This window comes from Macaca nemestrina, chromosome 3, assembly GCF_043159975.1.
Source record: "Macaca nemestrina isolate mMacNem1 chromosome 3, mMacNem.hap1, whole genome shotgun sequence".
NCBI lineage: Eukaryota > Metazoa > Chordata > Mammalia > Primates > Cercopithecidae > Macaca > Macaca nemestrina.
In genome coordinates this window covers 74,195,516-74,210,181 of record NC_092127.1, presented here as the reverse complement: position 1 = coordinate 74,210,181, position 14,666 = coordinate 74,195,516, and the positions used below count along the sequence as shown (strand labels likewise).

Genomic DNA, 14,666 nt, shown 5'->3' with positions numbered 1-14,666 from the left:
GATCTTGGCAACTGATTATGAAAACATCATCTAAGTCACTAGAAGTAGGGATACTTGTTTTAAAATAGGCTATTTTATCTCAAAGTGAGTAATACATATTTTTTTACCAATGAATGATTGTAAATTGCCATCTAAAATCCAATTGGTTTTATTGGCGTTTATAGGATTCCTACATCCTATAAACTTTCAATTACTATATCTGAAAAGAAAAACACATACCTCCCTTTTTGGAGTATGCAAGGAAAAGACAAAAACAAAAACAAAAAAAGAGCAGTATTCTTAGATACTTTTGAGTGTCTGAAAGCCAAAATAAACTGAGTGGATAAATTTAACTCTCAGATGCTATTTGTTACATTCTGTCTGTTGACAGAATAACAACTTGAGAGGTGTTTTCTTGATCCGTGGAGCCTTACTCTGCCTGTAAAACTCTCAGTAAAACCACTCAACCAAATAGATAATGAGAAATTTCCTAGGAAAAGTACAGAACCCCCAGGCAAAATTTCAACACTGAAACTACAGTGGATAATCTATACATAATTCATTCGTCTTAGTTTCAGCTTGTTTTAGATTTGCCAAAGCCACTCCACAGCTTAGGAGCAAGCCTATAGCCAAAAGATGTGTTAATGCATAACCAGTCACCATTGAGATATGTTGGTCATTTCTGATTATCATGTAAAAGAGGTTTGAGGTTACATCCTTAGAGGAAAGGGCCCTCTGTTTTCATTCCACATGTAGATATTAACATCTTTTAATATACATGGCTCTTTGTGCTCACCATGATGCTATTGTGAATGAAGCCCTTTCTGTACCGGGCAGGTTTCAGATGTGGATATTCTTCAGTGCTGGTGACTTGAATACCCCAGACCTTCTTCCAAGCTGCATACAGCTGAATGTGAACTGGGTAGACCCCTGAGTGATGTGGGGCCACAGCATAGCCCATGTTGATTGGTATTCCATGTTCCTAAAAGAAAGCCAGAGCAACATCATGATGGAACATGGCCAATTAATTCAGTGAAAATCATTTCCACCAACATCCATTTAGAATACATTGAACTCTATGCTAAATTTGAGAATTAAAAATCCAGCAAGGTAGAGGTTTTATCTTCAAGCAGCTCATAATCTTACAGAACTCTGAAGGCATAACAGATATAGTCATTACTTCGGGCATGTGGTGTGTGGGTGAGATTAATTTAAAATTTTGAATATGTAAAGTTTTGGGGGAAGATAAGAAGTGAAATTAGCCCTTCCTCGGATAAATGTGGGGGGTGGGGAAAGGTGTCATTTGAGGAAGCGCCCAAATATGAAGGATGAAAGTGCATAGAATGCATGTGTACATGTGTGTGTGTTGTGTGTGTATGTGTGTGTGGTGTTGAAGAAAATCAGAAAGGTAAGTATGAATAATGAAGTGGTGAGCTTTTACATTTAAACTGAAGGATTTGGGATTAATTTGATTTCAACAAGGTAGATAAGGAAGCCCTCTGAGCCTGGAGGACCAAGATCTGCTCTGAGTGACAACATGGTAAGATAAACTGTAAGGGGGAGAAAATGAATAAGGGCTATGCATTAGGAAACTACTTCTATGGTGCCAATTAGGTGAAGATAGGTAACTAAATTCAATTATTTATGGTCAGATTCAAAGGCAAGAGATTAATACCATACAAGATCCAGTGATATTTTAGACACCCAGGGTAAAGGAAAGGTAAAGGTTAAGATTTTCTCCTTGGTTTTGAACCTAAACAACTCAATCTGTTTTTATAAAACCTACACTTTACTATGAGATTCCTGGGTAAACTGTCAACTCTAAGAGAAAACAAGTATAAATTTAAACAACAATATAAAAAAAATTGTCAAAGAATGGGATTATATTGCTAGGTACATAAAATAGATCTGCAGTTTTCTAATTTCTGCTTCTTTATATGCCTCCCTTTAAATGCTTATCTGCTTTAAAAGACTCCTTGTAGGATTGAATGTCATCAATTGAGGTTATAAATGACAATGCACAGTCATATATGAAAGCTGATTGAATCAATAAAACAGAACACAAAAGTGTTGACTTGACAATTGCCATTTATATTTTCTATTACATGGTACCCAGCATAGGAAAAGAATTCAGTCTGGTATAATAAGCAAATAGTGAATGGATCACATATCTACAATGCCTTAGTCATACACTACACTCAGCTCAGAAGATGAACCCTAAATTTTTCACAAGTCTCCATCATTCTTCCTTTCATGTAATGACCCTCATTGTATAGCCAAAGTCACCTCTCTTTCTTCAAGACTATGGGTGTTTTCTAACATCTATTACAGTAAATGACTCTGTAGAAGACTGAATTATGAAATCAATGCTGTAAAATGAGCTAGAGTCTTTTGCTAGACACTGGGGAAATTTTCATTTCTTGATCTGTGCAGAAGAAAAATACTTCTTCCTAGCACTTGTGTTTCCAATACAAGGCAAAGCTGGAAAAGTCCAGTAATAAAAGTACTTGGAAACTACCAGAAAGGACAGGCAACAGTTGTTACCCTGATATCATCAGGGGCCATGTACTGGGACAGCCTTAGTTCTCTCAGGTTTGTTCCATGCTCCCCAATGAGTGATCACAAAGTGTTTTGAGGATAAGCAATCCTCCAGCATCCATGACGTTGCAAGCTTGTGGATGCATTGGGTGTGAGACACAGATGTACTTTATGAGAAAAATCTAGAGACAAGCGTGTCCAAACTCCTCTGTCTGGTAAATAGAATTTGTATGAATGTGCCTAGAGAGGTGCTCCTGATTCACAAGAAAAGGGAATCAAACCTGTTATTCTCCTTTTTACTCTCTCAAGTGATTCATACTGAGGTTTTATAAAACTTGTCCCACAATGTGAAAAGTGACAAAATCAACAGTGTACAAATCCTAATAGTCTTTACTAATCACTTCGTTAGTCCTCATTCTCTACAACTGCATAAATTTTACTCTAAATTTGGGGCCTAGAAGGTTAGATAGAGTATGTGAGTGTCCTGGATACAAAACAATGAAAAATAAAATCAGCAAAAAGTTTTGAAATATCAAACAACTATATCCCTCAGGAAAAAAAAAAAAGAGACATTTCACTTTTGATAGGTAATAAAATGAATTGAAGAACTTTCATAAAAAACAAAAGGTAAAAAGCAATTGATTTGGTGAGTAGGAAGGAGGGGGCAGTAAAAAAATTCTACTATATTTATTGATTTCTAGGGGTCCAGTGTTATACTGTTAAAACGTCATCTTATCACACTGGCAACTGGAGCTCAATTAAAATAGTAAATCACACTACATAATTATGAGTTTATGCTTTTTCAATCTAAATGACAACACAAAGTGAGAAGTAATTCCCTAGCAACACTTTAGCTGTTATTATGGGGCTTACTGACCGAGAAGCTTCTATTCTTTACTGTCCAGGGCTTAAAATCTACTTCGCAGAGACTTGACCAACTAGAAAATCAACCAAGCACCATATCTCCACAAGATCACAAAAATTACAAAATTTGAAAAGCCTTCCGGTGTAAATATAGGAAGCACTCGAGACTTCATAAAAATAGACACATAAATGACAGAAAACAAATAAATTCAAATATGGCTTTAATTATTTATTAGAACAATGTCTCTTATAGGATCTACGGAGTCTATACTACAATAAGACATGATACCACAAATATTTAGAGGGATTTAACTTGATCTAATGTTTCCAGTCCATTAAATCCCAGTTGGTTGTGAAATGAGACATTGCAGTAACTTACTATATAAAAAAAAAATCACCATTTTTCAAAAATTAGAATAAAATAAAATGTATTTAGCACTGAAGCTGTAATAGCAACTGAAATATAACGTCATTTAATTTTGCCTTGATAACTCCTACTGATTATATCTTCTTTTAATTGCTTAGTACCTGATATTGAAATGGGATAGTCCCCTTGGGTTGGCTCGTGTACTCAGCCCACAGCTCTGAATTCCTCACAGGACGGGGAGCATGCAGGTGAATGAGCAGGTGCAGAGGCCGGCATGAGTGCTTCTGGGCACCAGCAGGATAGCTGCAGTGTGCTCTTTTAGCTTTGCCGTCCATGGATGGCTTAACAGCTCAGTGGAAGGTCAGGTGACAGCCTTTTGCACCCACCCTCTTCGTACCCAAGTTCTTGTCCAGTGTCGAGGAAGAATCAGGTCGCATGAAGGAATTGAAGGGTGGTGAATGTGGGGGATTTTATTCAGTTTGTCCGTGGCCGAACACTTCGGAGTCCTGCTGTCAAGCCGGCCCTCTGAAGTCAAATTTCTACTCTTTGGCATTCAGCTGCTTTTTCTCTTCTCTCTTCTGCTGCTCGGCTCTGCTGCTCAGCGGCTCTCCGGCTCTGCTGCCCCTCTGCAGTAGAGCCTGGGGTTTTTATGGGTACAGGATGGGGTGCGGAGCAGGCCAAAAAGCAGCATTCAAGTGGGAAATCAGGAATGCATGTTCTCACTTTGCGCCGCAGTCCCAGGCTTGAGGGTGTGGCCCTTGTTCGGAACCTCCCTCTTCTACCTAGTATTTTCCTGCCTCATGTCTGTATCAATATTTATGAAGTACTTTTACATTTATGTCTAATATGATTCTCGTAATCATTCTGTGAGGAAGACTGGATGCTCCTCTAAAATGTGGAAACAGAGGCTCAGAGAAGGCATATAACTGGCTTATATTCACAAGTGTCAGAGCTATACTTCTACCCAATTTGTCTAGATTCATCGTCTTTGCTTTGGCTTTTTCACTAAGTTGCTTCTACTGTGACCCCTCCCCTCCTCAAAGTATGAATGAAGACACTTGACTTACAAAAGGGAATTGATTTTGATATACATGTTTCTAAACTGGATCTCCTGTTCACGTTTTTTCCCTCCCTTGGAGAGGTTATAAAACAAAGTCTACATTTCTCAGACTCCTCTGCAGCTATCATTTTTTATGAAAATGAGTTTCAGCCTACTAGAAGTACTCAGGACCAGTGTCAGAAGGCAGTAGGCAGTCAAATCCTCAATTTTGGCAGCTCCTGGCTCCTGTTGCTGGCAGCAAGTTCTTGCAAATTAGCAGGTTTTTTCCAGCAGTATTTGGTGCCCATTTTCAGGGCAGTGGCAGAGACTTATTGTTTTTAACAGAGCTCCTGTGGTAGTCTCAGAAATGGCAGCTCCCCCAGGGAACCAGTTCTATATGGTTCTGAGAGTCCCTGCAGAGTACAGAATAGAATCTGCTTCACGAGTCCTTCCGAAGATTTTGGAAGCACTGAAATCATTAAATAAAGTCTTCTTGTTTAAAATAACTTAAAGTGGCTCATGTCACTTTAAACGCTTGGCAACCTGACTGCTAGAGCTGATCTTTGTCCATTTCTAATAAGTATAAAAAGATTTAAGAGCTTCTTGTGAGATATCTATTGGTTTAAATTCTAAGAAAACAGAGGAAAAAATTGGTAAAACACTGCTCAATACTTATCCTATAAAGATGATTAACATAGTAAATACCTATTTTGCTAGCTGGATACTATTATGTAATGTATGTGACTGTTAAATGTCATGTATTGAGTAGCCAGTGAATACTGTATAGAAAATAGGAGACTACAGTCATTTAAATGAAAAATACCAAATGCACATCAAAACAATTAAGTTCAACTACATTTGAAATAATTGGTTTTCAGTGCATGACTTATGTCAATCACTTTGCTAAGTACTGGGGATACACTGGGTCTAAGATAGAGCTTCTACCTTCATGAAGTTTGAAACTTGGAGACAATTGTTGAAATCAGATAGAAGTGTCTTAATTTTGGTTGAATTTTAACCTAAGATTATTTAATTTTTAAAAAAATACATTATTAATTTTAACTTGTAGGCATTTTCCTAGCAGAAAAGAATAATATCCTTGACACAAACGTCTATAGAGGTTGAAGTCTTCATCCTACTAACATTTCTTTAATAGATATTGAAATTAAAATAAGAAATTTATATCTAGGGGACTACAATTTTAATCTTCCTCAGGCTATTATTAGTAATTGGATACATGCAATTAAATATAATAAATTGTGTCTAGGAAGCTTTTGATAAGAATGGAATGTGGATAATTACTGCTTGTGTTACAGTCATATTTCTAGTGATATGGCTGCACAAGCAAGTTTTTGACCCACTGACTTTATGTTGGTAAATTTTTCCCATACACAAAATAATCAAATGGAAATTAGTATTGATGCTTCCAATAATGATTTTTGTAATGGATTTTAAATAACAGTTAATAAGTGTGAACTTCAGAATCAAAAGTATTCCAAACAAGGTCATAATCTCATAAAATACGGAAAGGAATAAAGTACTCCTAATCAATGGTTATTATGAAAAAAATGAATATCTTGAATTCTTGAATCAGTTTATTTCAGTTTGTTTTAGTTTCAGATGAGTAGAATTGATATATATATACACATAATTTATATATACTTATATATAATATTTACATTTATTTTTATAATAAAATTTATATAATAAAAATTATATTCTATAATATATGTATATGCTAAGGATAACCTTAAAAGATAACATTACTGGATCCCAAGTATTTCCCATAAAATTCATATAAAAATATTTGAATGTTTAATAATAAGCTTAAATCTTAAAAACAGGACAAATAAGTATTCATTCATACACTTAAATATACATTAATATATACAAATAATTTTTAAATGGCATATTTACACTATAATTTATATCTGCACTTTTACCATCAGAATGTTATTTTAAAAGTAATAACCTAATTATGTAATCCACCAGCATTAACTCATCTAGTGGTTCCTTGTTGTGTTCAGGTTAAAGTACAAATTACTAAACTTTGCCCTCCAAATATCAGTAATGATTTCCTCTTGGGTACATTCTCTGATTCTTTTCTCCCACCCTAGACTGAGGTTGGTTAGGTAGATTTGGGCCCTTATAGTCTTACATGAATATCTCTATATTAAAACTTTCTTTATTACATTTGAGTATCTCTGCCAATAGAACCTAACCTCTTCGTGTAGGGAGATTATTTCCTTTTTCACATAATTATATAGACTATTTTAAGTACATAATAAAATATTTTTTATTCCAAACAGTGTACTAGAGCTTGGGCTGGTTGGCTGGATTTGAATTTTGGCTTTGTCACTTATTAGTTGTATGACCTTGAGAGATTTATTTTTCTGTGCCTCAAATTTCTCATCTATAAATCAGGCTAATAATATTAGGGGATTAAATAGTTGGGGGGAATAGATGAGTTAATAATTCCTCTGCTTGAAATAGTGGCTACTAAGCCATGAACTCTATTTAAGTGTTAATTTGTTGAGAAAAGGTACATAGATCATTTTGGGAAAAATATCAACTTTGTGAAATGAAAGCACAAGGACCACAAACTTCAGCTAAGTATTGAAGCAGAGAGGAGATTTAGACCGACAGCAAAATATATTCCTATTTGGAATGTATATTCCAAAATATATTCCACAGAGATGGAGCAGAGCTAAAATCTGGAATAAGAGTGGCCTGTCCGTTACCACTGCCACCTCTTTCCACCCTGCTGTATAATTTAGGGGCCAGAGTGTGTGAACTGTTTCAAGGGGTTCTCTTGCTTTCTTGCTTCCAGTTGAGTCTGGCAAATGGAGAATCCTAGTAGGAGATCAGAGAGAAGAAAGAGTGAAGCTGAGATGTTTGTTCTGTTAGCTCTTCTTATGCAATGCCATCTAAAGTTGTCAGACTCCTTCAATCAAAGGTTAAAACAACTGTCAAAGTGTCCCCAATCCCACATCACATATAACTCTCTCCATCTCAACCCTGGTGATCTCTTCTCCCCTCTGCCCCTTCAAACTTTGGAATTTCACAGCTCTCCACCTGCACTGTGTTTAGTCCTAGGATACTACTTAAGCATTTCTCTATACCCTACTTATTCCTTTGTAAATAGTCTTCTTATTAAATCCTCTGCAATTGTCATTATCACTTCTAATCTTCTGGCACCTGATATGCTGCAGATAGTTTCTATGAAATCTATCTTAGAGCCTAGGAATACAGATGAACACTATGGTGAAAGCATACAATGTAGGTAACCTCACAAAAGGGGACAAGAACACTGCTCCAATGGATTGATTTTGATTATCACAGCACCTTGGTGCCAGCATGCCTTGCAGTGCTCCTTTGTGAAGATAACCACATCTTTAAAAAATGGGCAAACATAGCCGAAAGCTTCACATGCAGAGGTAGAAGAAATGATAGGTGAGCATAAGAAGCACCCTGGTGCTGCATTTTTGGTCAGGCACTGACAGCTACTTTTCAGGAGGGCCACTCCACAGAGGGCCAGAGAATAAAAGAGGACAGCTGGGTGTGGTGGCACACGCCTGTAATCCTGCACTTTGGGAGGCCAAGGCAGGCGGATCACGTGAGGTCGTGAGTTCGAGACCAGCCTGGCCAACATGGAGAAACCCTGTCTCTACTAAAAATACAAAATTAGCTGGGCGTGGTGTCACATGCCTGTAATCCCAGCTACTTGGTAGACTGAAGCAGGAGAATCACTTGAACCCGGCAGGCAGAGGTTGTGATGAGCCAAGATCGTGCCATTGCTCTCCAGCCTGGGCAACTAGAGTGAAATTCCCTTTAAAAAAAAAAAAAAAAAAAAAAAAGAATGAAAAAAGAAAAGAAAAGAAAAGAAAAATGGAGGTGCAGAGGATTTGGCTCATAAGCATACAGGAATCATTTCCAGGATTTTACACAAATTGCTGGGCAGAAACTTGAAAAGTGGATGAAGGTGTCAATATAAAGAGGGGGAAGAACCAGCAAATGGTATTTTCTCTATTTTTATGATCCTATGTTTGCAATCCAGGAAATATGACTTGTAAAACCAGCCCACAATATATTTGGGATAATATATCCCCAGTGCTTAGCATAGTGCTTGGTACATTGTTGGCATTTAATAAATAATTTTAAAGGAAATAAAAATATTATCAAAGAAACACATCATAGGTGTTTAATAAATTAGTGTGAAAAGAAAAAAATAAAATAATGACCACATAAAGTAATGCACTTGTAGTAAAGAGATAATGCATTAAACAGTACCTTGTTGAACTGAAAGTACTGATTTCTCCTCCTAAATGCACAACTTCTAGGGAGTGCCACTGGTGCTAAAGAGAATAGATCTCATTATCTATTTCTCCTTTTAATAAGGACTTGGATTCATATTGTCAACTTTGAAAATGATCCTAGAATCATTGATTTTCCACTGTGTTTAGGGGACTGAAATTGTCTTCTTGTTTTCATAAGTGATAAAAGTAATGACTATGTGACTCTGGAAATTGGCTAGGTCAGTCTTGACACTTTTTGGACTAAAGCCTAGCAAATGGTGACAAATCTCTGGAGGACTCTGTGTTACAAATGGATTTTTCTTTTGAAAAAAGAAATAGCATAGAAATGGCATTGCCTCTACAGTCTTGAACTTTCCGATCCTAAGTAGAGCTATTTTGGTCAATTGAGACACATCCCTTTAATATTCTTGACCCTGCTGAAGGTCTACTTTGCTGCTTAAAGGAGACTAACAGAAAAACCAGCAAGTTTTCATTCACGTTCTATAAAATGTGCCATTTCTGTTGATTTAGCACTTGCTTTGCTAAATTTTGTGTTCCGAAGTCTTACTTTATTGACAATCAAAATGTGCAGCACATAGCTTATTAATTAATTTTATTGACGGTGAGGATACAGCAGTGAAGAAAACAGCAAAATGCCTGCCTTCAGGGAGCTTACATTTTAGCAAGGTGAGTCCAAGGTCATACAAAAGAAGTGAGTAAATTGTGTAATATATTAGAAGGTGATTAGAAATATGGAGAAAAATAAAGCAGAAATATAGAGTGGAATCAAGGGGTATGGGTTGCAAAATTGAATAGATTACTCAGCCATCATCTAACGGGGAAGGTAGTATTTTGAGTTAAGGTAAAAAGTTGTGATGGATTGAGCTACACAGACAATTTGAGGAAGACTATTCCAGGCAGAGGAGACAGCACAGATAAAGCCTGATCATTTCTGAGGAATAGCAAGGATTCCACTGTTTTTGCAGCAGAGTTAGCAAAGGGGGAGATTAGCAAGAGATGATGTCAAGGGGCAGAGTTCCTTCAAATAGCTTTGAAAATTTTTCACTGAACAACTCCAGTGGGCATCATTCACATTTACCATGCTTTTCCAGAGGCTGTGCAATGCAGCAACACTGAAGAGAAGGAATGGGTACAGATCTTTTAGGTTTTCATATATAAACATTGTTATGATGATTACATTTTTTTCTGTAGATATTTTCACATATTTAAAATTGTGGTTACTATTTTATTTTTATTTTGTTATCATTGTATTGAAGTGGCAGTTGTAATAAGAGGAGTATGTGAAAGGATTTTTTTGTGGGTCGATTTTTTTTTTCATTGAAATAAGAAACAAGATCATCAGCTGAGAGTAGGGATGAGATAATTTGTGTGGCAGTTTGAAGAGAGAGGAAATGATAAAGAAGAGTAGGATTATGAATAAAATAAAACTTGTAATGCAACGTCTGGGCACCATTGGGGGTCCCCTTGGGGTCTATGGCCAGGTTTTAAAGTGAGAACACTTAAACACTGGTCCAAGACAGATTTACTTTCAGTAGTATAGGCCTAAACTTAGAGTCAACCTGGATTTAACCAGGGTTGAGGCTTTATAGGGAAGTAAGATAAAAAGAAAAGTGTAAAGAAATTCAGAGCATATACAAAGGAATGAATGCTTATTATGATTGTCTCTTGAAAGAGGTTGAATAAGGAGGAAAGCAAGTGCCCAAGAAGAGTGAGGGACAACAAAGATGTATCATGATAGCCTGAGAAACGCAGAACTTCATTTTAGCCCTACTCCTTTAATTGCAGGCCTGTGTTACATAGAGAGATGTTTTTAGATTTAATTTAGAAGCAAGAGAAAAGTTACAGGTGTTAAATATTAAGTTTCTGATAGTGCCATTAACCTGGACTAAATAATAACATTCAAAATTCTTCAAGGTGTTAAGTCAGGTGGAAATAAGAATGGTATTATTCTGCCCATTATTACATCATTTCTATAGTACTGTAGGCAGAAATGTGGAAGAGGAAGGTACTCAAAATAATTTTGCTTAACACAAATCATAAAATTTTCACAATGTGACCTTCTGTAATTTCGTCTTAAGTAACTACTACATGTAAATATCTTGGCATATTTCTCTTCATTCTTAGTACTTCAAGTATTTCTATGCAGCACACAAATAAAATATTAGGCTTTAAAAAATCTTCGATCTGATTGCATATTTTCATGGAGTAAAGCATTGATTTCAATGGAATAGCTGGGGATGCCTGTGTATGTGAAGAAGACAAGTGGAAGAGGGATAACTGTCCTTTTCAAAGCTGTGTAAAGTGTGCTTCATTTTCTGATTACAAACATATTTCCAAACTTTTTGGATCCTTCTACAATTATATATAGCAGCTGATGGGTTAGAATCATTAATTCAAAGACATCACTTTGCAGAAAGAGTAGATTAGCATAAACTACTACTTTCTCTTAGCAATGCAATTTTTTAAAATATTATTTTTGTTTCAAGCTGAGATTTCCCTTAGGAGGCATTTTCCCAACTTAATGTCAGCTTAACACATTTATGGGAAAATGTTTTAAACATTTGGTATATGCATGAGCCATCCCTCTGATTGTCACTTCCCTCCCCCGCCCCCCAAATACAAAGTGTTATTACGTTTTGTCCTTTTATGACATCCTATGCCTTCTCTTACTTAAAATAATGATAGTTTGCAATTTTGTGTAACCTTTACTACCAGGCAAAGCAGGTTAAATTTCATCAGTCCCAAAGTAGGTTCCTATTAATAAATGGTATCTATATATTCAAAGAATTACATGAATGATTTCATTTACTTGAGTAACTGACCATATAGATTATTAAATAGTTATATTTTTCTGTAGACATGTTCACACATTTCAAACTAAAATCATACAAATTATTACATTTTCATTTTGCTATCCTGTTGAAGTGATATCATATTTGGAAATAAGGTCATCAATACAGTTTTCATCCCCAAACAACTTTACATTAAAAACCCCAATTCTGCTATGTTCTTAACCAGCTTTAATTCTCTCCACTGTAAACATATTTGGAAACAATTTCTTATATTTGAATATTGCTCAAGTTACTGCAGAAAAGACTGCAGAGAACTGAAGTGTCAACTACTTAAAAAAATCATGGAATGCTGAAAATGTTCAGCTACTATAGATAAAGTAGAAAGGACACCATCAGACTAAAATAATTTTTCAAACTCCAAAATGCAAAAGAGAAAAGAAAAAAGAGAGAGAAAGAGATGTTTTAACTAATAGTTTGGAGGGATTATCCAATTTAAATAGTCATATTTAGTAGAGTAGTTAAATAATAATAATAAAACAAAAGGGGTAAATAATAATGTTTAAAAAATCATTGAAAACGTTGGCTCTTAATTATTTCACATTTAATAATTAAAAACAAGGGTGATCACTGAAACAGTTAAATTAAATTTTTGAGAGCTAATTATGCTATTATTGACCACTTCAAGAATCCAATAACAAAATTGTTATCTAATTATTAATAACTCTCACTATCAATACTTTTTAGACAGTATTAAAATATTACATTTTAGGATATTATTCTATATAAATATTCCTTTGAGGGTCTGCAAATTCTAGACAATGGGAACAACTTGAATATAAGCAAATCTCAAAATAATTTAAGAGAAAAACTCTAAGGGAAAGCATTAGAGAATGACATCGGATAGGGAATGGGTCCAGCCTTTGTACCACAAAAGGAACAATGCCAAAAACAGTAAATTGAAAAGCATAGGAGTTTTATTTTTATTTTTTTCTCTCATGTAATGGGGAACCTGTAGAGTAGTGGTTGCTAGTATTGGTTCAGCAGTTTAAGATTGCCAAAGGTGAGGATTCTCTTGGCATTTGCTCCACAGTTTTATGATGAATACTTTAGTTCCAGCCAATGGGACCATATAGCAGGTTAGAGAAAGAAACAAAAGCTAAGGGCAGAAGGGCAGAGCCCCAGCAATACCTAGCCTCCTTTTTTCTGAAGTTTTCCTGGAAGCCCCATACTGTAAGTTGTGCTTTCATCTGACTGAGCAGAACAGTGTTCAATGTCCACTACCTAAAATAAAAGCTGAGAAATTTGTTCTTTTAACTGGATGGTTTGGCTCCACAAGCAAACTTTGGCTTTATTGAGTGAGGAAGAAAGTAAACATTGGCATTGAGTATACATTTAGAAGTGATGCCCAAGGATTTAAGACATCTGTAGCCTGAAACAAGAAGGCAAAAATGCGGAATCAAATTCCCTGTTTACTAAGCAGTCTGCTTCCTATGTACAAAATATAAAGAATACTGATTTAGAAGATTATAGGAGAGCAATAAATTATGATATATTCATTAGAAACACAAGGAGGTGAGGTGAGAAACTGGAAAACTGTTATTTCAAATGTAGAGCTCTAAGCAAAGGTCATTTATACAGTTGGATTTAGGTTACCTGAAGCTCCAATACCTAGGATAAAAAGTTCCTCCATATTCTGGACCACATGAGCTACTTGATCCCATCTTCTCCTAATTTCCAACACAGAGCTTCCTCTAGAGCCAAATCAATTTATTATTTCTTTCTTCAACATTTTATCCACCTTTCCGAGGTTCATTAAGGCAAGAATATTGGAAATAAAATTTTATTGTCCATAAATTTCATATTTCTAAGGGTATAGTAGGTCACCAATAGTAACTGATGAAAATGTGCATTAGCTAAGAATTTATCATTATGATTCCAATTTTATATACTATCTTCAGAACCGTGTGTAAGTTAAGGTTTGGTAAAGTTTTGCCAGCAACATACTGCTTCTGTCACATATTTCCTTTCTTTGTTTGATACTTACAGCTCTTTAAAAAATGTAAAACTTACTCTTAGCACACCAACCACACACTAAGAGATTGCAGGCCAAATCCCACAGGCAGTAGTTCCCAACGCATAGATAGGTTGTTGCTAAATCTATGTGGATTTTACTGGAGGAGTGCATTAATTGGGCATAGTCTTGTGCTGTTTCTGCTACGGCTCCCTCTGTATAAGGGTTCCCCTCCTGCTTTCTGCCTCATGCCCACCTACTCATTTTTCACAAACGTTATCAACTCAGTTGTTCATTTTTTTTCTTACCCTTATAACAAACCTGTGTCTCTTTTGTGGCTGTATTGTGTTCTGTACATTTCTCTCAAAAACCTAAAATGCCACTTTATTACTCTTCATGCACTCTCCCCTCTCCCATCAACTAAGTAAGTAAAATCTCAGCATCTCGATCATTTTGGCATCCCTAGTGTCAAGTAAGGTGCTCAGCAGATAATGCATATGCATTATCTGTTGAGGAAAGGAAGAAAGGAAGTGAAGAAAGAAAATAAGGGGAGAAGGAGGGAATAAGGTTGAAACGAAGAAAGGAAGAAACAAGCAAAAACAAAGGACTGACAAATGAAAGGAGGGAGGCAGTTTTCACACTGAAAGTGTAAATTCTTGGCCATCATTGGAAAACAATAATTTCAAAGATTCATGTGTTCACATGCACATGAATGAACTCTTTAATTTTTTTACTTTTAAAAAGACAATTTTTACCTCCA

The 14,666-nt window shown here is 35.7% G+C and overlaps 1 protein-coding gene across 1 annotated transcript in view; it reads right to left on the bottom strand.

The window, feature by feature from the left end:
* LOC105486211 (N-deacetylase and N-sulfotransferase 4) overlaps window positions 1–14,666 on the bottom strand; it is a 291,093-nt gene that overhangs the window by 109,614 nt on the left and 166,813 nt on the right. The window contains exon 5 of the mRNA XM_011748923.3: window positions 776–961. Within this exon, the coding sequence (XP_011747225.2) occupies window positions 776–961 (186 nt within the window). The remainder of the gene's footprint in view (window positions 1–775; window positions 962–14,666) is intronic.